Source organism: Oncorhynchus keta, chromosome 9, assembly GCF_023373465.1.
Source record: "Oncorhynchus keta strain PuntledgeMale-10-30-2019 chromosome 9, Oket_V2, whole genome shotgun sequence".
In the NCBI taxonomy this organism is placed as follows: Eukaryota; Metazoa; Chordata; class Actinopteri; order Salmoniformes; family Salmonidae; genus Oncorhynchus; species Oncorhynchus keta.
The window spans coordinates 10,231,879-10,259,345 of record NC_068429.1 but is presented as its reverse complement, the minus strand read 5'-3'; the positions used below and the strand labels follow the sequence as shown (position 1 = coordinate 10,259,345).

At 42.7% G+C, this 27,467-nt stretch overlaps 1 protein-coding gene across 2 annotated transcripts in view; it reads left to right on the top strand.

Moving 5' to 3' along the window:
- The first annotated feature begins 7,931 nt into the window (after positions 1–7,931).
- syk (spleen tyrosine kinase) overlaps positions 7,932–27,467 on the top strand; it is a 40,989-nt gene continuing 21,453 nt past the window's right edge. For both annotated transcript variants that reach the window (XM_052525107.1, XM_052525106.1), the window contains exons 1-4: positions 7,932–8,200; positions 22,949–23,421; positions 24,640–24,800; positions 26,589–26,727. In XM_052525107.1, the coding sequence (XP_052381067.1) occupies positions 23,020–23,421; positions 24,640–24,800; positions 26,589–26,727 (702 nt within the window). In that variant the 5' untranslated portion in view covers positions 7,932–8,200; positions 22,949–23,019. The remainder of the gene's footprint in view (positions 8,201–22,948; positions 23,422–24,639; positions 24,801–26,588; positions 26,728–27,467) is intronic.

The following is a 27,467-nucleotide window of genomic DNA, read 5'->3' as shown; positions in this document are numbered from 1 at the left end:
TGCGGAGGATCAGCAGCCCATCTTCCTTCGCAATGAAGGGCACTTCCGATGCGGAAACCAGGAGTTTCCAAATGGAAGAGTCATAGGACTATGTTGAAGCGCTTTGCTTGCCCCTCCATGTTTAAGGGTTATGGTGTAGGGGTTACCGACCCCCCATCATCAACATTGCTGACTTCAGAGTCTAGCAAAAGCCGGACTGAACGAAGGTGGCGATGGGAGTCAATGGAGCCTGAGGTAACGTTAACCGGTCATGAGTCATGACTGTTGTTGGACTAGGCTAGGATTAGACACTGGACAACTTTGTTTCAACTCTAGTTGAAGGTAACTAGCTAATTGCGTCTGAAGGGTTTTGTGTAACAACCTCCCAGCAACTATGTTAGCAAGCAACTCAACAGCAACTAAGTTAGCAGGCAACTCAATAGCAACTAATCTTAGCAAGCAACTCAATAGCAACTAACGTTAGCAAGCAACTCAACAGCAACTAAAATTCCACACAGTTTCTCTGTGTAGCCCTATTATTAGGTAGTTACTGTAGCTAGCTTCCACCTCAGATAGTCAAGTACTGTAATAGTTACTGTAGCTAGCTTCCACCTCAGATAGTCAAGTACTGTAATACATTCTGTTGACAGATTTGTTTTTGTAATGTTTTGTTAGCTCCACCTCATTTAGCTAGACTGAAGTTGGCATAGCTAATGTTTGCTGAAAAATAAATGTCCCTGTATTTGCTGCGTGTGTGTGTGTGTGTGTGTGTGTGTGTGTGTGTGTGTGTGTGTGTGTGTGTGTGTGTGTGTGTGTGTGTGTGTGTGTGTGTGTGTGTGTGTGTGTGTGTGTGTGTGTGTGTGTGTGTGTGTGTGTGTGTGTGTGTGTGTGTGTGTGCGCGTGTGTGTGGGCATAGCATACAAGACAGGTAACTTGTTAACACCAACTGATATATTTGTGTTCAGTTGTCTTATCAAAGCATTTGTTTGTTTTCAGTATCACATCCGGCCATGATTGGAAGTCCCACAGGGCGGTGCACAATTGGCCCAGCATTGTCCGGGTTTGGCCGGGGTAGGCCGTCATTGTAAATAAGAATTTGTTCTTAACTGACTTGCCTAGTTAAATAAAGGTTCAACAAAATTAATAAAATCATCCCTGAAAAGGTTTTCATCCTGGAGGAGACTGTGTAGGAAGAGGTAAAGGAGGTACTGTACATGTAAATCCATGTTATTTCTAAGGCTATTGTTTATTTTATAAGACACAGTCTGTCATCCCTGAGGACATATTGGATATAAAATGGACAAAATGCAATATATGCAGTGATTCTTGATTATAACTATAGCCTAATAGATGCCTTAATTGTTTTCTACCAACGGGATAGAACGGTTAGTACAGCATGCCAAATTGACCCGAGTGCTTCTGTGCTGTGGCGGAGAAGAGGTCCACCGGGATCATCACTAAAGAGCTCAAGACCCAGCTAGACTGCGCTCACGGCCATCAGTATACAACCGTGTCCAGCCCCTATCTGCCACAGATGGATCTGACGGAGAGTGAGAATGAGATGAGTGAAGACCAGAAGTCACTGTATGAATTGATTGATTGCTGAGCCGTGCTGTGCTGGATGCTGTGTATTCACTAACTGTCTGAGTGATGTGACATTTTTATAGTATCTGTAACATATTTTGGTGTGTATTTAAACTGCAATTTAACGTCATAAAGTGGCAATCAGCAGTAGAAACGATAACAAAGTGTCCTCACTGCTCCTCTTTCAGGGAAAATGCTTAGGGATCAGGGCTGGAGAAATGTAACCACTCTCAAATTCATAGAACTATAGATGCAAAGACTGACCATCCATCCATTATAGTTTTAACCATGTTTTGAGGCTGCATTGTGTTTGTTGACATTTTCTTTGGTTACAAACGTTTGGAACTTTTATTTGGGGTTTGACAGTTGATCAAAGCTCACGAGGAATTTCTAAGTTAAGATTCTTCAAGAATCCGTGGTTACATATCATACTTTTATAAGTGCAACAAAATGGATGTAGTAACTGCTGCTTGCCCCTTTAAGGTATGCCACTGTTTGTCTATTGTACATGAGGCAAAGACTTGCAATCACAAGCCTTTCATGTGGATCCTCTTTTTTGTTTCATTGAAACTTGTAAAAACACCTTAATAACCCTGTAATTGACTGTGTATTTTTTGTAATCCTGTTTCTATGATCTGTTTCCACTACTATGTAGCCAGGTCACTTTGGATAAAGGTGTCTGCTAAATGGTATATATTATTAAAGTCTCCTTTGACTCTGCCAACTAGTTGCCCAGTGTATTTACTATTCCTTTCCAATAGATAGCAGCCAACGCTAGTTGAAGTCACTACTCTAGCGACAGGGACAGGGGGTTAGTGCAAAGCGCTGAAAGTCATTTTATCTTCAAAGTAAGTTTATCTGGATTACGCTTGAACCTGTTGTTATAGGAGGACAAGCTAACTAATACTATTTTTACATAAGGCGCAGGCATTAGGCATATGTCTTGAAAAAAGTTACAGGAGGCTTGATTCACTAAATCAACTGGTTTTATTCTAACTCAAACCCAAATGTAAATGCCACTTGCTTCTGGGTATGCTGCCTTATGGAAGAGACGACACACGCAGGGATGACATGCCATACACCTTGTCTAATTCCCTCTTGTGCCCATAGGGCGAACTGGTGATAAGCTACCAGCCTGTATACTCTGCAAACAAAATCATTAAAACAAGTTAGTCTGGTACCAAAACTAAATCACAATGTATTTATCATGAGCACGCCCCATTATTGGTTAGAATGAGATTTCATTAATCATTCGGGGTGGCAGGTAGCCTGGTGGATAGAGCGTTGGGCCAATAACCGAAAGGTTTGCCAGATCGAATCCCTGAGCTGCCAAGGTAAAAATCTGCTGTTCTGCCCCTGAACAAGGCAGGTAACCCACTGTTCCTAGGCCATCATTGTAAATAAGAATTTGTTCTTAACTGACTTGCCTAGTTAAATAAAAAATTGTCTTGATTTGAACTCTGGTTGTCGAATCAAAAGATGAATGCGTTACCATCGTGCCAAACAACACTCGTGATAGACATTATTATAGGTTAAGCAATATGCTCAGCATATGTGGGACCTCCTTCAAGTCTGTTGGAAAAGCATTCCTCATGAAGCTGGTAGAGAGAATGCCGAAAGTGTGCAAAGCTGTCATCAAGGCAAAGGCTAGCTACTTTGAAGAATCTAAAATATATTTAGATTTGTTTAACAGTTTTCTGGTTACTACATGATTCCATATGTGTTATTTAATCGTTTGATGTCTTCACTATTATTCTACTATGTAGAAAATAGTCAAAATCAAGAAAGACCCTTGAATGAGTAGGTGTGTCCAAACTTTTGACTGGTACTATATATCATTGGCAGTGGTGTAAAGTACTTCAGTAAAAATACTTTAAAGTACTGCTTAAGTGGGTATTTTTGGGGAATTTCTACTTTAACTTTTTTTTTTTATAACTTTTGCTTTTACTTCACTACATTCCTAAAGAAAATCATATACTTTTTACTCCGTACATTTTCCATGACACCCAAAAGTACTCGTTACATTTTGACAGGAAAATGGTCCAATTAGCACACTTATCAAGTGAACATCCCTGGTCATCTCTACTGCCTCTGATCTGGCGGACTCACTGAACACAGTAAATTATGTCTGAGTGTTGGAGTGTGCCCCTAGCTATCCGTCAATAAAGAAAAAGGAAAATCGTGCCGTCTGGTTTGCTTAATATAAGGAATTTGAAATGGTTTATACTTTTACCTTTACGTTTGATACTTAAGTACAATTTAGCAATTACATTGACATTTGAAACTTAAGTATATTTAAAACAAAATACTTTTGGACTTTTACTCAAGTAGTATTTTACTGGGTGACTTTCAATTTTACTTGAGAAATGTTCTATTAAGGTATAGTTAAATAAAGATGAAATAAATTAAATAAAAAAATCTTTAATTTAACTCAAGTAAATCACATTGTGGGAGAACAACCTCCGAGAGTATGAATTTGGCTGTGTGAAAAGGTTTGAATCCTAAGCAACACATTGTTTGAAGTACAATAGACCAACATAGCTACTGTGGTGGTGCTCGTGAATTTCCTTTCTTTTTCAGCTTCAGACCAATACCTTATATACTTATCACTTAAAATGTCATTTTTTGTTTTTAATTGTATTGTATGCACTGGTTCAGTTTTCACTTGTGATCACTGTGCAACAAATATTTCAACACTACATATTGGTTGGGTCTAAAATGGCACCCTATTCCTTATATTGTACACTACTTTTGACCAGAGACCTTTGGGCCCATTGTCACAACCTGTTCCTGTTAGAAATCAAAATGACTTAGTGAGCAGATATTTACATGCACTTATTCATTTTCTTCCCCTCATAAGATTCCATAGTATCTCTGATTGGCATTCATGACTGATTTTACACACACGCACACACACAAACAGACACACGCACAAGCGCATGCAAGCACACATCACTTTCAGAAATTTTGTGACAACAGTAACAAGGTATTTTATTTAACTTTCTCCTCCTATGTCTGTGTTAACTTGCAGTAGATTCCATAGTATCTCTGTGTTCACGTGCAGTAGATTCTATAATATCTCTGTGTTAACGTGCAGTAGATTCCATAGTATCTCTGTTAATGTGCAGTAGATTCCATAGTATCTCTGTTAATGTGCAGTAGATTCCATAGTATCTCTGTTAACGTGCAATAGATTCCATAGTATCTCTGTTAACGTGCAGTAGATTCTATAATATCTCTGCGTTAACGTGCAGTAGATTCCATAGTATCTCTGTTAACGTGCAATAGATTCCATAGTATCTCTGTGTTAACGTGCAGTAGATTCCATAGTATCTCTGTTAACGTGCAGTAGATTCCATAGTATCTCTGTGTTAACGTGCAGTAGATTCCATAGTATCTCTGTGTTAACGTGCAGTAGATTCCATAGTATCTCTGTTAACGTGCAGTAGATTCCATAGTATCTCTGTGTTAACGTGCAGTAGATTCCATAGTATCTCTGTTAACGTGCAATAGATTCCATAGTATCTCTGTTAACGTGCAGTAGATTCCATAGTATCTCTGTGTTAACTTGCAGTAGATTCCAGAGTATCTCTGTGTTAAAACTTCTTCAGGATTGGTGGGTCCCCCTACGGGATGGTTGAGCTAACGTAGGCTAATGCGATAAGCATGAGGTTGTGCGTAACAGGAACATTTCCCAGGACATAGACATATCTGATATTGTCAGAAAGCTTAAATTCTTGTTAATCCAATTGCACTGTCCAATTTACAGTAGCTGTTACAGTGAAATAAAACCATGCTATTGTTTGAGGAGAATGCACAGTTTTGAACATGGAAAGATATTAATAAACAAATTAGGCACATTTGACATTCTTGATACAACATATTTAACAGAAATGCAATGGTTCATTGGATCAGACTAAAACTTTGCACATACACTGCTGCCATCTAGTGGCCAATATCTATATCGCACCTGGGATGGAATAATGCATTATGGCCTTCTCTTGCATTTCAAAGATGATGGTAAAAATAAAAAATGTCTTTGATTAACTTCTACTAGATTTAATGTGGTATATTCTCCTACATTCCTTTCACATTTCCACAAACTTCAAAGTGTTTCCTTTCATATGGTATCAAGAAAATGCATATCCTTGCTTCAGGGTCTGAGCGACAGGCAGTTAGATTTGGGTATGTCATTTTATGCGAAAATTGAAAAAAGGGTCCGATCCTTAAAGGCTAAAATGCAGTAGATTCCATAGTATCTCTGTGTTAATGTGCAATAGATTCCATAGTATCTCTGTGTTAATGTGCAGTAGATTCCATAGTATCCCTGTGTTAATGTGCAGTAGATTCCATAGTATCTCTGTGTTAACGTGCAGTAGATTCCATAGTATCTCTGTTAACGTGCAGTAGAGTCCATAATAGGCTATATCTGTGTTAACGTGCTGTTGCTGTCATATGCTCATGCAAACTGTTGTGAATGACAAAGTGCAGTGCTTCCAGTGCATAATGAGTGGGTAATGAGTGGGTAATGAGTGGGTAATGAGTGGGTAATGAGTGCGTAATGAGTGGGTAATGAGTGGGTAATGAGTGGGTAATGAGTGGGTAATGAGTGGGTAATGAGTGCGTAATGAGTGGGTAATGAGTTGGTAATGAGTGGGCAATGAGTGGGTAATGAGTGGGTAATGAGTTGAGTAAATGAGTGGGTAATGAGTTGGTAATGAGTTGGTAATGAGTGGGTAATGAGTGGATAATGAGTGGGTAATGAGTTGGTAATGAGTGGGCAATGAGTGGGTAATGAGTGGGTAATGAGTGGGTAATGAGTGGGTAATGAGTTGGTAATGAGTGGGTAATGAGTGGGTAATGAGTGGGTAATGAGTGGGTAATGAGTGCGTAATGAGTGGGTAATGAGTGGGTAATGAGTGGGTAATGAGTGGGTAATGAGTGGGTAATGAGTGGGTAATGAGTGGGTAATGAGTGGGTAATGAGTGGGTAATGAGTGGGTAATGAGTGGGTAATGAGTGGGTAATGAGTGGGTAATGAGTGGGTAATGAGTGGGTAATGAGTGGGTAATGAGTGGGTAATGAGTGGGTAATGAGTGGGTAATGAGTGGGTAATGAGTGCGTAATGAGTGGGTAATGAGTGGGTAATGAGTGGGTAATGAGTGGGTAATGAGTGGGTAATGAGTGGGTAATGAGTGGGTAATGAGTGGGTAATGAGTGGGTAATGAGTGGGTAATGAGTGCGTAATGAGTGGGTAATGAGTGGGTAATGAGTGGGTAATGAGTGGGTAATGAGTGCGTAATGAGTGGGTAATGAGTGCGTAATGAGTGGGTAATGAGTGCGTAATGAGTGGGTAATGAGTGGTTAATGAGTGTGTAATGAGTGGGTAATGAGTGGGTAATGAGTGGGTAATGAGTAGGTAATGAGTGGGTAATGCTTTACTTGTCAATGAGTTACAGTACATACTCAATATGAACATTCCCCATATGTTTGATGAGCAAGTGAGGATGTTTGTAATTGTTGACAGTTTTCTACAAATGTATCTGCTGAACTTTGGCATTAACATATTTTGAGGGTGTTCAGTGGGCATTACATGTTCCAAGCTAACTGTGTATGAATAGCACCCCAGCTGTGACTTCCTGAGTTGTGCAGTCAATGTGGCCTGATTGGGATACATGACTGGTTACACACACACACACACACACACACACACACACACACACACACACACACACACACACACACACACACACACACACACACACACACACACACACACACACACACACACACACACACACACACACACACACACAACAGTTGAAGTTATTTTGTGACAACAACAGTAATAGGGTATTTTTGATGTCTACTATAACTTTTGCAGCTGTCCGACTATCGAAGATTACGTTTTTACATTCAATTCCTTTCAATTACATTTTGTTATGAATTCGTTTTTTGTCAACAACAATCTTCAGCATTCGACTGTCTGTCACTGTGAATAAGTCTAGAACTACATAAGTATGGAGTATAAAGTGCTGTACATTAATGCATAGGTAGGGTATGACCAATATCAAGACTGTCTTGAATCTGATTCATTTGAAGAAAATAACATATTGTAAAAAGCTTTTATCTAAATTGAGAGCAAATGCATTTAATTTCACATGGCTTCAGCATCAATTCTTCACCCTTTACTTTTCAACTGCTCTCATTATTGTTCACGTTAAGTCACTACATTAATAAGCAAATTCACTCTGGTCAGTGTTTCAGATTAAAAAAGGGAAGTAAAGTCATTAAGACAGGAAGTAGCAGCTAGCGACTTTTAAAAAATGAGGAAGCCTAAAAAACACTCCCAATTCACAATATACTGCATATTATGTGCTTCACTGCAGTGTGAGAGGATATCATACATATGTATTAAAGCAGTAAAATGACTTATTATTGTGTTGTTGTAGTTGATATCTTTTGTATTGTGGTGTTTTGAAATGTGTAGGCCCTCAGACGAAACGGTTCCTGGTGTTGCAACATTTGAAGTGACCTGCTCACATCCTGCTCAGCCCGCTTAGCAGTTGAACATGGTCGCCTCAGCGCAGGGTCACAGATAGAAGCAGTGGAACAGAGGAGTAGTCGTTTCGTCCAAGGTAAAGTCCCATTCACCTCATACCTTACATAATGCTTTGGATAAGTTTCGATTCATATTGTGCTTGAGGTCAGAGATGGTAGTACTGTTGTTGTTGTTGTTAGGAAGGTCAATTGTTTAGGGTCAGGCAACAGGGTGCAGAGACTGGATGGATCAGCAGACTGGGCCTTGGAGTAGTCTGACGATGTACAGAACAGTAGCAGTCTTACCAAAGATTTATTCAACTCCTTCACTTTTTGTTAAACTTTTAAGTAAATATGTGTGTTTTTTTTTGTCAGTGTTGTCTTGCTTTGTTGCTGCGTTCCTTTCAACACATTTTGAGGGAAAACTTCAACACATTTCAAGCCAAACATTTCGATGAGCTCGGTCACAGTGAAAAAGTCTTGTGTTAACATTTCTTGAGTAAATTAAATGTCAGTCTTTTTTAAAAAGAATGATAACAACAACAACTATGGATAAAAATCTTATGATTTGTAATATATTGAATTGTACGCTGGTGAAAAACATATACATATATATCATTTTTATCACTTTTTCCAGCACATAATTTGTATGTGTGGTGTGATGATTTGTTTGTGCTGACCTAAGATTCATCTCTGAATTGAGAATGATCTTTGTGGCAGATCTCACTTAGTAGGTATCACCCGAGAGGACTTTGGCGTTGAATTGTATTGGTCACATACACATATTTAGCAGATGTTATTGCTGGTGTAGTGAAATGTTTGTGTTCCTAGTTCCAACAGTGCAGTAGTATCTAACAATTCACTACAATACACACAAATCCCCCCCCAGCCGCTTAGACTTTTAAGAATTGAATTGATATTTCCATATATTTCTTGATCCACCGCAGCTTGTAGATGCATCTTGTTGGTTCCTGGGTTTTGTTTTTATGTTTTACTCATACAAGACAATTGATAAGATCTTTGGTTTGCTAGCCTTTGTCGCATTAGAAAGATACATTTTTCAAAATAATTTCTACTTTTTGATGTACATTGGCAGACGATTGAACTTTCAAAGACTAATCAGCCTCAAAAACATTTTCGTTTTGAACATGTGATGCCACCGTCTAATCCTTCATCTCTTCATTTCCACCTTTTCATAACATGTTTGGTGTGAGATCTGATCGACTTCTTGTTGAATTCAGGTTATAAAGGAGGCCTACAATGAAAAAACAAATCCATCCTCTTCTAATTTATATTGGTTTATAATTCATTTCTAGTGATAATTGTTCTATATTTATATTGTATTTTTTAATGTATTTTTTATCCCAGGCCCCCGTCCCCCACAGGACTGACTACCTTTTGGTAGTTTGTCGTTGTAAATAAGAATTTGTTCTTAACTGACTTGGCTAGTTAAATAAAGATAAAATAAATCAAATAAATAGAGTAGTAATAGATGGAGGTATTACGCAGTACAAGATACCCTGAAATCCACTCAAAGATAATTTTTAGTTGATGCTAAAACAAATTTTGAGTCCACCAATTCACAGTTAAATAAAGCACTCCTGCTTTCAAAATTGTCCCTTGTGGGATGAATGGAGTATTTGAATTGAATTCATTTGAAATATACTGTAAGCTGTGCTGGAACCTCTAAAACATTCCTTCATTTCAGTTACCTATTAATACATAAAAGGAACAACCAAAGAGAGATAAATTAAATGTCAAAGGTGTATAGATAAAAGCTAGACAGGAATTGAATTGATTGACTTCTTAGGTTTCCATTGACAATCAATACCCATGTAATTTCCTGTGGTACAACTTCGTTTTTTAAAGAAATGTAGAAAGAATAAATATTTTTGAGTTTAATAAAACATAACTTGTTGCAGGAAGAGTGTTATTTTAACAGTCTGTATTTAGAATACAAAACAGGTAGTTCCAGTTTCACATTATAACAGTTGGTACGTTCTGTTTCTTAATTCACAGAATACAAGACATTTCTTAACTTCTTAAAAAATTGTACTCATTGGAAACAAGAAAGAGAACTTTCTTATCATGAGATTATTGTGTAATGAATGGCCTTTTACCATTTCTAAGTAAATACAAGGAAAATAGCTTTAATAATTCAACTGTAAAATGTACATTAAAGAAATGTGCAACTCATTCTTTTTGTCTTCTTGTGCTGCTTTGGGGGGCATGGTTACCATAGCAATGACCTTTTTGTACCAAACAGTTGCACTGCTTTCTATTTGAATCTTTTGTGGTACTGACTCCTTGTCCTATATGAACACAGAGCTCTTATATATTCATCCTCCTCATTCTTCTGTTTTAGCATCTGAAGTTTACATTTTTTTTCAGTAAAAGGCTAGTTCACACCTCTGCGTCCGTCTATCTGTCTTTGATGGGTTGCTAGTTTGAGGCTACAACAGGATGTCTATCTTCCATTGTCTTCAGTTCATTGTAGAATGTTTGTAGTAACCCAGCAATGTTTAGTCTAAAATGTATGCATTACCAATTAGAACTAAATTCTGTTAATGATTTGTAACCTCCGTTAATTCAATGTGTCTCTGGTTAAGTTAGTTTAGTTATAATTGAGACCGTTTGTCAGCATTTATTCTAGGTCACTTACAGTGCCTTAAGAAATTATACATAACCCCTGATCGTGTTCCACATTTTGTTTTGTTACAGCCTGAATTCAAAATGGATAAAAGAGATTTTTCCCCTCACCCATATACACACAATACCCCATGATAACAAAGTGAAAAAATGTTTTAGACATTTTTGCAAATGTATTGAAAATGATTTACAGACATATCTAATTTGCATAAGTATTCACACCCCTGAGTCAATACTTTGTGGAAGGACCTTTGGCAGTGATTACAGCTGTGCATCTTTCTGGGTAAGTCTCTAAGAGCTTTCCACACTTGGAGTGTGCAACATTTGCCCATTATTATTTAAAAAATTATTCAAGCTCTATCAAATTGGTTGTTAATCATTGCTAGACACCCATTTCAGGTCTTGCCACATTTGTTCAAGTAGATTTAAGTCAAAACCACTCACGAACATTCTCGGTCTTCTTGGCAAGCAACTCCAGCGTAGATTTGGCCTTCATCTCCCAGTGTCTGGTGGAAAGCAGACTGAACCCGGTTTTCCTCTAGAATTTTGCCTGTGCTTAGCGCCATTCCATTTATTTTGTATCCTGAAAAACTCCCCGGTCCTTGCCGATGACAAGCATACCCATAACATGATATAGCCACCACTATGCTTGAAAATACGGAGAGTGGTACTGTTGTATTGTATTTGTATTTGTATTGTATTTGCCCCAAACATAACACTTTGTATTCAGGACTAAAAGTTCATTGCTTTGCCACATTTTTTGCAGTATTACTTTAGATGCCTTGTTGCAAACAGAATGCATGTTTTGAAATATTTTTTAAATCTATATAGGCTTCCTTATTTTCACAATTAGGTTAGTATTGTGGAGTAACTACAATGTTGTTGATCCATCCTCAGTTTTCTCCTATCACAGCCATTAAACTCTGTAACTGTTTTAAAGTCACCATTGGCTTCATGGTGAAATCCCTGAACGGTTTCCTTGCTCTCCGGCAACTGAGTTAGGAAGGACATCTGTATCTTTGTAGTGACTGGTTGGATTGATACACTATCCAAGTGTAAATTATAGCTTCACCATGCTCAAAGGGAAATGTAATGTCTGCTTTTTATTTTACCCATCTACCAATAGGTGCCCTTCTTTGCAAGACATTGGGAAAACTCCCTGGTCTTTGATTGAATCTGTGTTTGAAATTTGCTGCTCGACTGAGGAACCTTACAGATAATGAATTGTATGTGTGGGGTACAGAGATGAGGTAGTCATAAAAAAAATCATGTTTAACATGAGTCCATGCAACTTATTATGTGACTTGTTAAGCACTTCTTTATTCCTGAACTTATTTAGACTTAGGAGTTGAATACTTATTGACTAAAGACATTTCAAGTTTTCATTTTTTATTAATTTGTAAGCATTTCAAATAACATAATTCCACTTTGACATTAAGTGTAGGCCAGTTTTATTCCATTTTAAGTTCAGGCTGTAACACAACAAATGTGGAAAAAGTCAAGGGTTGTTTATACTCTCTGAAGGCTCTGTACATGAAGCAAATGTGTTATTGTGTCTGCAGTGAGTGACCACAATAAAAAGGAACTTGGGAGAGGAAAGAAATAGTTTATTGGATGGATGAGTGTCATTACTTACCATCTACTTACTGTAAATAGGACTCTCTTCTTAAGTTCCAATGAAACACCCACAGTACAGTAGTATTGAAAATACACTTCACAGTCAGTAGGAAATATAATGAATATAAGTAATACCTGTCTGTCCTCAGGCCAGGGTTACTACCTGTCTGTCCTCAGGCCAGGGTTACTACCTGTCTGTCCTCAGGCCAGGGTTACTACCTGTCTGTCCTCAGGCCAGGGCTACTACCTGTCTGTCCTCAGGCCAGGGCTACTACCTGTCTGTCCTCAGGCCAGGGTTACTACCTGTCTGTCCTCAGGCCAGGGCTAATACCTGCATGACTCATCAGTTTCATTCCTTCACCAATTGCTAAGTTACCATAGAAAACATTGTCAGAGATAGGAATCTATTTTGCTTCCCAATAGTCCAATAAGTCAAAAGACTTTTCAAGTTTTCCTTGAAAATGAGAGGGAGACTGTTAAAGTTATAGTACCTTATTACTTTAAAAGCACAAACTGTAAGATTACCTGTAATTCAATGGCCATAACCAATTGATAGCAATACAAATAACTTATCATTGCCCAATTTTAGAACTGTCTACTCTTACCATTATCATAAATATGAACTGATCATGTTCATCTCATGGACTATCAGTCTTTGCATCCATAGGTGAAACACCTTCCCACTAATGAGATGGCAACCAGCACAGGTTAAACACCTTCCCTCTAACGAGATGGCAACCAGCACAGGTTAAACACCTTCCCTCTAACGAGATGGCAACCAGCACAGGTTAAACACCTTCCCTCTAACGAGATGGCAACCAGCACAGGTGAAACACCTTCCCACTAACGAGATGGCAACCAGCACAGGTTAAACACCTTCCCACTAACGAGATGGCAACCAGCACAGGTTAAACACCTTCCCACTAACGAGATGGCAACCAGCATAGGTGAAACACCTTCCCACTAACGAGATGGCAACCAGCATAGGTGAAACACCTTCCCTCTAACGAGATGGCAACCAGCATAGGTGAAACACCTTCCCACTAACGAGATGGCAACCAGCATAGGTGAAACACCTTCCCACTAACGACATGGCAACCAGCATAGGTGAAACACCTTCCCACTAACGAGATGGCAACCAGCATAGGTGAAACACCTTCCCACTAACGAGATGGCAACCAGCATAGGTGAAACACCTTCCCACTAACGAGATGGCAACCAGCATAGGTGAAACACCTTCCTACTAACGAGATGGCAACCAGCATAGGTGAAACACCTTCCCACTAACGAGATGGCAACCAGCATAGGTGAAACACCTTCCCACTAACGAGATGGCAACCAGCATAGGTGAAACACCTTCCCACTAACGAGATGGCAACCAGCACAGGTGAAACACCTTCCCGCTAATGAGATGGCAACCAGCATAGGTGAAACACCTTCCCACTAACGAGATGGCAACCAGCACAGGTGAAACACCTTCCCACTAACGAGATGGCAACCAGCATAGGTGAAACACCTTCCCACTAACGAGATGGCAACCAGCACAGGTGAAACACCTTCCCACTAACGAGATGGCAACCAGCATAGGTGAAACACCTTCCCACTAACGAGATGGCAACCAGCACAGGTGAAACACCTTCCCACTAACGAGATGGCAACCAGCACAGGTGAAACACCTTCCCGCTAATGAGATGGCAACCAGCATAGGTGAAACACCTTCCCGCTAATGAGATGGCAACCAGCATAGGTGAAACACCTTCCCACTAACGAGATGGCAACCAGCACAGGTGAAACACCTTCCCTCTAACGAGATGGCAACCAGCATAGGTGAAACACCTTCCCACTAACGAGATGGCAACCAGCATAGGTGAAACACCTTCCCACTAACGAGATGGCAACCAGCACAGGTGAAACACCTTCCCTCTAACGAGATGGCAACCAGCATAGGTGAAACACCTTCCCACTAACGAGATGGCAACCAGCATAGGTTAAACACCTTCCCGCTAACGAGATGGCAACCAGCACAGGTTAAACACCTTCCCACTAACGAGATGGCAACCAGCATAGGTGAAACACCTTCCCACTAACGAGATGGCAACCAGCATAGGTTAAACACCTTCCCACTAACGAGATGGCAACCAGCACAGGTTAAACACCTTTCCACTAACGAGATGGCAACCAGCATAGGTTAAACACCTTCCCACTAACGAGATGGCAACCAGCATAGGTGAAACACCTTCCCACTAACGAGATTGCAACCAGCATAGGTGAAACACCTTCCCACTAACGAGATGGCAACCAGCACAGGTGAAACACCTTCCCTCTAACGAGATGGCAACCAGCATAGGTGAAACACCTTCCCACTAACGAGATTGCAACCAGCATAGGTGAAACACCTTCCCACTAACGAGATGGCAACCAGCACAGGTGAAACACCTTCCCTCTAACGAGATGCCAACCAGCATAGGTGAAACACCTTCCCACTAACGAGATGGCAACCAGCACAGGTTAAACACCTTCCCACTAACGAGATGGCAACCAGCACAGGTTAAACACCTTCCCACTAACGAGATGGCAACCAGCATAGGTGAAACACCTTCCCACTAACGAGATGGCAACCAGCATAGGTGAAACACCTTCCCACTAACGAGATGGCAACCAGCATAGGTGAAACACCTTCCCACTAACGAGATGGCAACCAGCATAGGTGAAACACCTTCCCACTAACGAGATGGCAACCAGCATAGGTGAAACACCTTCCCTCTAACGAGATGGCAACCAGCATAGGTGAAACACCTTCCCACTAACGAGATGGCAACCAGCATAGGTGAAACACCTTCCCACTAATGAGATGGCAACCAGCATAGGTGAAACACCTTCCCTCTAACGAGATGGCAACCAGCATAGGTGAAACACCTTCCCACTAACGAGATGGCAACCAGCATAGGTGAAACACCTTCCCACTAACGAGATGGCAACCAGCATAGGTGAAACACCTTCCCACTAACGAGATGGCAACCAGCATAGGTGAAACACCTTCCCGCTAACGAGATGGCAACCAGCACAGGTTAAACACCTTCCCACTAACGAGATGGCAACCAGCACAGGTGAAACACCTTCCCTCTAACGAGATGGCAACCAGCATAGGTGAAACACCTTCCCACTAACGAGATGGCAACCAGCATAGGTTAAACACCTTCCCGCTAACGAGATGGCAACCAGCATAGGTGAAACACCTTCCCACTGGCAACCAGAGATGGCAACCAGCATAGGTGAAACACCTTCCCACTAATGAGATGGCAACCAGCATAGGTGAAACACCTTCCCTCTAACGAGATGGCAACCAGCATAGGTGAAACACCTTCCCACTAATGAGATGGCAACCAGCATAGGTGAAACACCTTCCCACTAATGAGATGGCAACCAGCATAGGTGAAACACCTTCCCACTAACGAGATGGCAACCAGCATAGGTGAAACACCTTCCCTCTAACGAGATGGCAACCAGCATAGGTGAAACACCTTCCCACTAACGAGATGGCAACCAGCATAGGTGAAACACCTTCCCACTAACGAGATGGCAACCAGCATAGGTGAAACACCTTCCCACTAACGAGATGGCAACCAGCATAGGTGAAACACCTTCCCACTAACGAGATGGCAACCAGCATAGGTGAAACACCTTCCCACTAACGAGATGGCAACCAGCATAGGTGAAACACCTTCCCACTAACGAGATGGCAACCAGCACAGGTTAAACACCTTCCCACTAACGAGATGGCAACCAGCATAGGTGAAACACCTTCCCTCTAACGAGATGGCAACCAGCATAGGTGAAACACCTTCCCACTAACGAGATGGCAACCAGCACAGGTTACACACCTTCCCGCTAACGAGATGGCAACCAGCATAGGTGAAACACCTTCCCACTAACGAGATGGCAACCAGCATAGGTGAAACACCTTCCCACTAATGAGATGGCAACCAGCATAGGTGAAACACCTTCCCTCTAACGAGATGGCAACCAGCATAGGTGAAACACCTTCCCACTAATGAGATGGCAACCAGCATAGGTGAAACACCTTCCCTCTAACGAGATGGCAACCAGCATAGGTGAAACACCTTCCCACTAACGAGATGGCAACCAGCATAGGTGAAACACCTTCCCACTAATGAGATGGCAACCAGCATAGGTGAAACACCTTCCCACTAACGAGATGGCAACCAGCATAGGTGAAACACCTTCCCTCTAACGAGATGGCAACCAGCATAGGTGAAACACCTTCCCACTAACGAGATGGCAACCAGCACAGGTTACACACCTTCCCGCTAACGAGATGGCAACCAGCATAGGTGAAACACCTTCCCGCTAACGAGATGGCAACCAGCATAGGTGAAACACCTTCCCACTAACGAGATGGCAACCAGCATAGGTGAAACACCTTCCCTCTAACGAGATGGCAACCAGCATAGGTGAAACACCTTCCCACTAACGAGATGGCAACCAGCACAGGTTACACACCTTCCCGCTAACGAGATGGCAACCAGCATAGGTGAAACACCTTCCCGCTAACGAGATGGCAACCAGCATAGGTGAAACACCTTCCTACTAACGAGATGGCAACCAGCATAGGTGAAACACCTTCCCGCTAACGAGATGGCAACCAGCACAGGTTAAACACCTTCCCACTAACGAGATGGCAACCAGCACAGGTGAAACACCTTCCCTCTAACGAGATGGCAACCAGCATAGGTGAAACACCTTCCCACTAACGAGATGGCAACCAGCATAGGTGAAACACCTTCCCACTAATGAGATGGCAACCAGCATAGGTGAAACACCTTCCCACTAACGAGATGGCAACCAGCATAGGTGAAACACCTTCCCTCTAACGAGATGGCAACCAGCATAGGTGAAACACCTTCCCACTAACGAGATGGCAACCAGCACAGGTTACACACCTTCCCACTAACGAGATGGCAACCAGCATAGGTGAAACACCTTCCCGCTAACGAGATGGCAACCAGCATAGGTGAAACACCTTCCCACTAACGAGATGGCAACCAGCATAGGTGAAACACCTTCCCTCTAACGAGATGGCAACCAGCATAGGTGAAACACCTTCCCACTAACGAGATGGCAACCAGCACAGGTTACACACCTTCCCGCTAACGAGATGGCAACCAGCATAGGTGAAACACCTTCCCGCTAACGAGATGGCAACCAGCATAGGTGAAACACCTTCCCACTAACGAGATGGCAACCAGCATAGGTTAAACACCTTCCCACTAACGAGATGGCAACCAGCACAGGTTAAACACCTTCCCACTAACGAGATGGCAACCAGCACAGGTGAAACACCTTCCCTCTAACGAGATGGCAACCAGCATAGGTGAAACACCTTCCCACTAACGAGATGGCAACCAGCATAGGTTAAACACCTTCCCGCTAACGAGATGGCAACCAGCATAGGTGAAACACCTTCCCACTAACGAGATGGCAACCAGCATAGGTGAAACACCTTCCCACTAATGAGATGGCAACCAGCATAGGTGAAACACCTTCCCTCTAACGAGATGGCAACCAGCATAGGTGAAACACCTTCCCACTAATGAGATGGCAACCAGCATAGGTGAAACACCTTCCCACTAATGAGATGGCAACCAGCATAGGTGAAACACCTTCCCACTAACGAGATGGCAACCAGCATAGGTGAAACACCTTCCCTCTAACGAGATGGCAACCAGCATAGGTGAAACACCTTCCCACTAACGAGATGGCAACCAGCACAGGTTACACACCTTCCCGCTAACGAGATGGCAACCAGCATAGGTGAAACACCTTCCCGCTAACGAGATGGCAACCAGCATAGGTGAAACACCTTCCCACTAACGAGATGGCAACCAGCATAGGTGAAACACCTTCCCTCTAACGAGATGGCAACCAGCATAGGTGAAACACCTTCCCACTAACGAGATGGCAACCAGCACAGGTTACACACCTTCCCGCTAACGAGATGGCAACCAGCATAGGTGAAACACCTTCCCGCTAACGAGATGGCAACCAGCATAGGTGAAACACCTTCCTACTAACGAGATGGCAACCAGCACAGGTTAAACACCTTCCCACTAACGAGATGGCAACCAGCACAGGTTAAACACCTTCCCACTAACGAGATGGCAACCAGCACAGGTTAAACACCTTCCCACTAACGAGATGGCAACCAGCACAGGTTAAACACCTTCCCACTAACGAGATGGCAACCAGCACAGGTTAAACACCTTCCCACTAACGAGATGGCAACCAGCACAGGTGAAACACCTTCCCACTAACGAGATGGCAACCAGCACAGGTTAAACACCTTCCCACTAATGAGATGGCAACCAGCATAGGTGAAACACCTTCCCACTAATGAGATGGCAACCAGCATAGGTGAAACACCTTCCCACTAACGAGATGGCAACCAGCATAGGTGAAACACCTTCCCTCTAACGAGATGGCAACCAGCATAGGTGAAACACCTTCCCACTAACGAGATGGCAACCAGCATAGGTGAAACACCTTCCCACTAACGAGATGGCAACCAGCACAGGTTACACACCTTCCCCGCTAACGAGATGGCAACCAGCATAGGTGAAACACCTTCCCGCTAACGAGATGGCAACCAGCATAGGTGAAACACCTTCCCACTAACGAGATGGCAACCAGCATAGGTGAAACACCTTCCCGCTAACGAGATGGCAACCAGCATAGGTGAAACACCTTCCCACTAACGAGATGGCAACCAGCATAGGTGAAACACCTTCCCACTAACGAGATGGCAACCAGCATAGGTGAAACACCTTCCCACTAACGAGATGGCAACCAGCACAGGTTACACACCTTCCCGCTAACGAGATGGCAACCAGCATAGGTGAAACACCTTCCCGCTAACGAGATGGCAACCAGCATAGGTGAAACACCTTCCCACTAACGAGATGGCAACCAGCATAGGTGAAACACCTTCCCGCTAACGAGATGGCAACCAGCACAGGTTAAACACCTTCCCACTAACGAGATGGCAACCAGCACAGGTGAAACACCTTCCCTCTAACGAGATGGCAACCAGCATAGGTGAAACACCTTCCCACTAACGAGATGGCAACCAGCATAGGTTAAACACCTTCCCGCTAACGAGATGGCAACCAGCATAGGTGAAACACCTTCCCACTAACGAGATGGCAACCAGCATAGGTGAAACACCTTCCCACTAATGAGATGGCAACCAGCATAGGTGAAACACCTTCCCTCTAACGAGATGGCAACCAGCATAGGTGAAACACCTTCCCACTAATGAGATGGCAACCAGCATAGGTGAAACACCTTCCCACTAATGAGATGGCAACCAGCATAGGTGAAACACCTTCCCACTAACGAGATGGCAACCAGCATAGGTGAAACACCTTCCCTCTAACGAGATGGCAACCAGCATAGGTGAAACACCTTCCCACTAACGAGATGGCAACCAGCACAGGTTACACACCTTCCCGCTAACGAGATGGCAACCAGCATAGGTGAAACACCTTCCCGCTAACGAGATGGCAACCAGCATAGGTGAAACACCTTCCCACTAACGAGATGGCAACCAGCATAGGTGAAACACCTTCCCTCTAACGAGATGGCAACCAGCATAGGTGAAACACCTTCCCACTAACGAGATGGCAACCAGCACAGGTTACACACCTTCCCGCTAACGAGATGGCAACCAGCATAGGTGAAACACCTTCCCGCTAACGAGATGGCAACCAGCATAGGTGAAACACCTTCCTACTAACGAGATGGCAACCAGCACAGGTTAAACACCTTCCCACTAACGAGATGGCAACCAGCACAGGTTAAACACCTTCCCACTAACGAGATGGCAACCAGCACAGGTTAAACACCTTCCCACTAACGAGATGGCAACCAGCACAGGTTAAACACCTTCCCACTAACGAGATGGCAACCAGCACAGGTTAAACACCTTCCCACTAACGAGATGGCAACCAGCACAGGTGAAACACCTTCCCACTAACGAGATGGCAACCAGCACAGGTTAAACACCTTCCCACTAATGAGATGGCAACCAGCATAGGTGAAACACCTTCCCACTAATGAGATGGCAACCAGCATAGGTGAAACACCTTCCCACTAACGAGATGGCAACCAGCATAGGTGAAACACCTTCCCTCTAACGAGATGGCAACCAGCATAGGTGAAACACCTTCCCACTAACGAGATGGCAACCAGCATAGGTGAAACACCTTCCCACTAACGAGATGGCAACCAGCACAGGTTACACACCTTCCCGCTAACGAGATGGCAACCAGCATAGGTGAAACACCTTCCCGCTAACGAGATGGCAACCAGCATAGGTGAAACACCTTCCCACTAACGAGATGGCAACCAGCATAGGTGAAACACCTTCCCTCTAACGAGATGGCAACCAGCATAGGTGAAACACCTTCCCACTAACGAGATGGCAACCAGCACAGGTTAAACACCTTCCCTTCCCACTAACGAGATGGCAACCAGCACAGGTTAAACACCTTCCCACTAACGAGATGGCAACCAGCACAGGTTAAACACCTTCCCACTAACGAGATGGCAACCAGCACAGGTTAAACACCTTCCCACTAACGAGATGGCAACCAGCACAGGTTAAACACCTTCCCACTAACGAGATGGCAACCAGCACAGGTGAAACACCTTCCCACTAACGAGATGGCAACCAGCACAGGTTAAACACCTTCCCACTAACGAGATGGCAACCAGCACAGGTTAAACACCTTCCCACTAACGAGATGGCAACCAGCACAGGTGAAACACCTTCCCACTAACGAGATGGCAACCAGCACAGGTGAAACACCTTCCCACTAACGAGATGGCAACTAGCACAGGTTAAACACCTTCCCGCAAACAAGATGGCAACCAGCACAGGATTAACACATACTGACTTAACGAGGTGACATCAATCGTTGCGCCCTACGTGTTAATGAGCTATACGTGCTAAATTTCAACCTCTAAAATTAGGTGTGACCCTTGACAACACCCTGTCATTCCCTGCAAACATCAAAGCAGTGATGCGCTTCCGTAGGTTCATGCTCTACGACATCCATAGAGTATGACCTTTCCTCACACAGGAAGCGGCGCCGGTCCTAATCCAGGCACTTGTCATCTTCCGTCTAGACTACTGCAACTCTCTGTTGGCTGGGCTTACCTGCATGTACCATCAAACCCCTGAAACTTCTTCAGAATGCCATGGCCCGCCTGCTGTTCAACCTTCCCAAGTTCTCCCTTGTCACGCCGCTCCTCCACTAACTTCCAGTCGAAGAGCACATCATCTGGGGCGGCAGGGTAGCCTAGTGGTTAGGGTGTTGGACTAGTAACCAGAAGGTTGCAACCCCCGAGCTGACAAGGTACAAATCTGTCGTTCTGCCCCTGAACAGGCAGTTAACCCACTGTTCCTAGGCCATCATTGAAAATAAGAATTTGTTCTTAACTGACTTGCCTAGTTAAATAAAGAAAATCTAAATACATCTACAAGACCTTTAGTGCTTACCTACAGATCAGCCCCCCCCCCCCCTTAACTTCAGGTTATACTCAAACCCTACATCCCTACCCAAGAACTCTGTTCTGCCACCTCGGGTCTTCTCTGTCATGGAACCCCAATTGTGGAACAAGATTCTCCCTAAAGTCAGGACAACGGAGTCCCTGCTCATCTTCTGAACATGTCTGAAACACCTACCTCTTTCAAGAGTATCTTAAAAACACACTTATTTAACAAACGTGTCTTTTCACACTAGTTTTCACTTTGCTGATAAATACTTTGAGAGGAAAATGTACTTGATATGATTGTGCTATATGTTGGTGTCTCACCTCATCTTAAGATGAATGTACTAATTGTAAGTTGCTCTGGACAAGAGCGACTGCCAAATAACTAGAAATGTCAAATGAACATGCTGCAGTAGAGACTCTAGGGTTGTGGCTATCTGGTTGTCATGCTGTGTGTGAACACGGCTCACTGAATTCTGCTCAGAGATGCAGTGAAGTGTTGCGGGCGTGTTTCACACTGCGTCTGCCACACAGGCCTTTACTGTAGAGTTACTGTGTGATGAGGCTGTCCAGTCTTTTGGAACGTCCTTGTATCAGTCATATAGCACAGTAGCAATATTAATGGAGGGTTTGAAGTATATTAACCTTTTATTCAACATGTTCGAATTAGCCATAGTCAATATGTTGATGTAAGTTCTGTCTATGGAATTCACTGTCCCATATTGCCGCCCCCCCATTGAACAGTAGTTACATGGCTGGCACTTGTCAGGTACAGTGTAATAACAGTGTAGGTACAATTTGTTAGATAGTACTAACTACTACACAATATCTGTCATCATCAGTAAATGCAAGTATTAGTAAAATAGGTTTTACAGAAGCTTTGAGTGGGGTTAGATGTGTGTGTTGTCAAACGATGGTTAGGTACTACATTCTCACAGGTCGGATACCAACAGGTGTCCTGCACATTTCACTGTATCGTGATCTTTTGAATCCGTTCCCTCTCGTAGGTCTCCATTGAGAGAGTCACAGCAAAGCTTCTTTCGGGTATTTCCAGTGCAGCCAAGAACCAGAAGACAAAATGGCCGACAATGTAAATGCCTTGCCTTTCTTTTATGGCAACATCACCCGGGAGGACGCAGAGGGCTACCTGCAACAGGGGGGCATGGGAGACGGCATGTACCTGCTACGGCAGAGCCGGAGCTACTTAGGGGGCTACGCCCTGTCAGTGGCCTACAGACGGGAGTGTTACCACTATACCATAGAGAGGGAGCTCAACGAGACGTACGCCATCGTTGGGGGGAAGAGCCACCGAACCCCCGAGGATGTGATTGACTACCACTCCCAGAAATGCGAAGGGCTGGTGTGTCTGCTGAAGATGCCCTACAACAGGCCCAAGGGCATGCAGCCCAAGGTGGGGCCTTTTGAGGACCTCAAGGAGAAGCTGATCAGAGAGTATGTGAAAAAGACCTGGAACCTGCAGGTTAGTAGAAATACTTGGGTTGACTGATTCACTGGTTAGTTGGTTGGTTGGTTCATTCATTTATTCATTGGTTCATTGATTCATTCCTTCATATTTTTATTGATTCATTCCTTCATTCATTTATTCATCGGTTAGTTGGTTGGTTTATTAATTTATTCCTTCATTAATGTATTTATTTTACACCTGACTTTACCTGAAGTGAACCTTAATGCCATGTTGTTACTCTATACCAACTTTAGTGACCAAAATAAAGGTAAATGAAATAGTGATTGATTGAAAGGGAAATGACCCAATGCTGTCTCAGATGTGTTACTACTGTAGAGTAGGCCTAAAGTTATCAGACTGAAGACTTAGACTGGGTCTCAACTTACTGTTGATTTGATTTGATTAGGATTCATTTTAATTGGAGTAACAATAGTAGAGTACATAAAGTGCCATTTCTGAATGTAGTTGTGCATCAGCAGTTTTTATATTCTTACTCAAAAAGCCCACGTCAGCAAAAAAACTTTTCTTTTGGTAAGTTACCAAAAATCTCTCCACCCTATGGCAAAGTGTGTAGTATAGCAGGAAATTAGTAGTAAAAATGAAAATATTTTTCTCACTAACGCATGGCAAAATGAGTAGAATTGCATGAAATTAGTTAGAAAATTGAACAATCTTCTCTCTGCCCAATGGCAAAATGTGTAGAATTTCAGCAAACTTGCTTTAAAACGGCAAAACAATTCTCTCCACCCTAAGCCAAAATGTACAGAATAGCAGGACATTAGTTGTAAAACTGCAGGCTAGGGTCGGCTATTTCTACCATCATGGTATACCTTCCCTATTGCTTGAAGCAGCCATAAAGTGGTCGGGGACAGGTCAGATGTCATTGTGCTATGTCCTCAGGGTGCAGGCCATCATTAGCCAGAGACCTCAGCTGGACCATGGAAAACGTTGTCAGAGATAGGAATCTATTTTGCTTCCCAACAGTCCAATCAGAAGGCTTTTCAAGTTTTCCTTGAAGATGAGACTGTTGAAGTTATAGTATCTTATTACTTTAAAAGCACAAACTGTAAGATTACCTGTAATTCAATGGCCATAACCAATTGATAGCAATACAAATAACTTATCATTGCCCAATTTTAGAACTGTCTACTCTTACCATTATCATAAATATGAACTGATAAAGTTCATAAAGTGGTCGGGGACGGGTCAGATGTCATTGTGTTATGTCCTCAGGGTGCGGCCCTGGAGCAGGCCATCATTAGCCAGAGACCTCAGCTGGAGAAGCTGGTCGCCACCACCGCCCATGAGAAGATGCCCTGGTTCCATCACACCATCACACGTGAGGACTCTGAATCAAGGCTCCAGATGGGCTCTCGCACCAATGGCAAATTTCTGTAAGGGACCACTTAAGATTACTATGGCTGTCTATTGTAACATCTCATGGTTTGCTTTTCAATGGCCTCGGGTAAAACTGTAAGGTGTAAAAATGTATGAACCTGCCATAAGGTAACACCAGTCAACTTTACTTAAAAAACTATGTGTCATGGTTGTGTGAAGTCCTGTTAGTAGCTATGATCTACTCTTAACTTAAACTTTGTAATTCTATTTGAGATCCTAACAAAAATCATGTGAGGATATGACATAGCAGAAAATTCTAGATGATAAAAACCTTTGTAGGTACTTTTTCCAAGCCAATTCTGACATGTTCATGTCAGTTCTTAGAGCTCTTAAAGTTAAAAGCAAAGTGGTGTAGATTTGCTACGCTGAAAAGAAGATAGAAGACATACAGGAGAGGTCTGTAGTCTACACTATTTATAGTAAGATAAGTTTGTGCTGCGAGGCGCCAGCAGTGGCCTAGGCTGTAGAGAGAGAAGCAGGCTGCGGTTTCCGCTGTGACAGTTTGCAGAGGACTTCCTGGAGTGACCAAAGAGCGGGGGTGGGGGGGGGGGGGGGTTTGACTGCTCTACTTTATCTCATGAGAACATGCTAGAAGGGGCTCTTTGCAGTATTTTCCTCAAAACTACTTCTCAGCGTTCAACGTATTGAAAATTGTGTCCTATTTTATTATTTTGAATTAATTTATACATTTTTTATTCATATCCTGAATTGAATTGATAACATTTGAATGACCTCAACCTTGGTGTATACAACAAGAGCCTTTCCCTCCACAATTTCCATTACTTCAGTGTGTTTCAACAAATTTGGATTTATTTTTAATTAATTTTCATATTTAAATATGCATTTTTTTGTACTTAAATGTGCATTTTCATATTTAAATATGCATTTTCATATTTAAATATGTATTTTTGTAAACCATTTACTGTTAGGATTCTCAAATGCATAGCAATCATAAGGAATTCTGCAATTATATTTCAAAAAGGAGTTCCATGAAACAACAGCTTTTATTTGTGAATGTCAATTCATCAATGTTGTCATCTAGTGTAGTAATGTATTTCAGGGTCATTTATCAGACCTTTTTATCCAGAGCGACTTACAGTAGTGAAAGCATATATTTTCATACTGCCCCTCTGTTGGAATCAAACCCACAACTCTGGTGTTGCAAGCACTGTGGTCTACCAACTGAGCTACGCAGAACTCATCATTCAGTACTGTAGCTCAGTTTCCTGTGTTGTGGGGTCACTTTTCATCAAGTTATCGACTACACAGTCACGTACCAATAGGAATGATTGTTTCGGGGGTTTACAGTACTCATGCACCATGAACTACACCCGAAGGCATATCTACTGAAGAATATTAGCACATCCAAGCACTGTACTAACCTTGATGAAAGTTAGTTTATTGTAACTCTAGCACTCTTTCAAGTACACATGTTAGTCATTTAGCAGATGCTCTTATCCAGAGAGACTTACAGTTAGTGAGTGGATACATTTTTATACTTTTTCGTACTGGTCCTCCGTGGGAAACAAGCCCACAACCATGCTCTACCAATTCTACCAGCTGAGCCACACAGGACCTATATTCAGTGCCATAGCTCAGTTTCCTGTGTTCATTTTGACATTTTAGTCATTGAGCAGACGTTCTTATCCAATTAGTGCTTTCATCTTAGAAGATAGCTAGGTGTGAAAGCAACATATCACAGTCGTAGCTGCCCTGACGTTAGGGGGAAGTTTGTTTCCACCTTCTTATGTTCATCTGTGTCTCTTCCATATGTCTCCCTCCAGGATCAGACAGCGGGACCTGAATGGTTCCTACGCCCTGTGTCTCCTACATGGGTCACAAGTCATGCATTATCGCATCGATAAGGACAAGGCTGGCAAGCTCTCCATTCCTGATGGGAAGAAGTTTGACACACTGTGGCAGGTAACATCGCAGACTGTAGAATTATTTAAGGTCCCACTTTAAACACACTTCAATTTATAGGGCCAGTTTCCCGGACACAGATTAGGCCTAGTCCTGGATTCAAAAATGTTACTCTCTATTGAAAATGCTTAGTCCAGGATTAGGCTTGATCTGTCTCCAGGAAACCTCCCTATAATACAGACTTGATAGATGGATTTATGCCTTGTAGGGCTAGATTCTATCAGATTGACAGCGAGCACAGCGTTGTTTTGTTGGAGGTAGAACTGCGTAAAGCCTATCGCATGCTTCCCAGTTGAAACAGTTTGTGCATATATTATATTTAAGCCATTAAGTCCTGAGGAGGTGTGGTATCTGGCCAAAATCTCCTGGTACTGGCTAAAGTTCATGATGCCATTGACCTAAACAAGAACCCCAGGACAAGTGTAAGCGAAGGGCCTCAATAGATCAAAGATCCACCACCATATTTTACAGTAGGTATGGGGTTCTTTTCTGTTCATGCAGTCACATATCAACGCCAAACTCATCACTGGTGTGCATGGCCAAACTCATCACTGGTGTGCATGGCCAAACTCATCACTGGTGTGCATGGCCAAACTCATCACTGGTGTGCATGGCCAAACTCATCACTGGTGTGCATGGCCAAACTCATCACTGGTGTGCATGGCCAAACTCATCACTGGTGTGCATGGCCAAACTCATCACTGGTGTGCATGGCCAAATTCATCACTGGTGTGCATGGC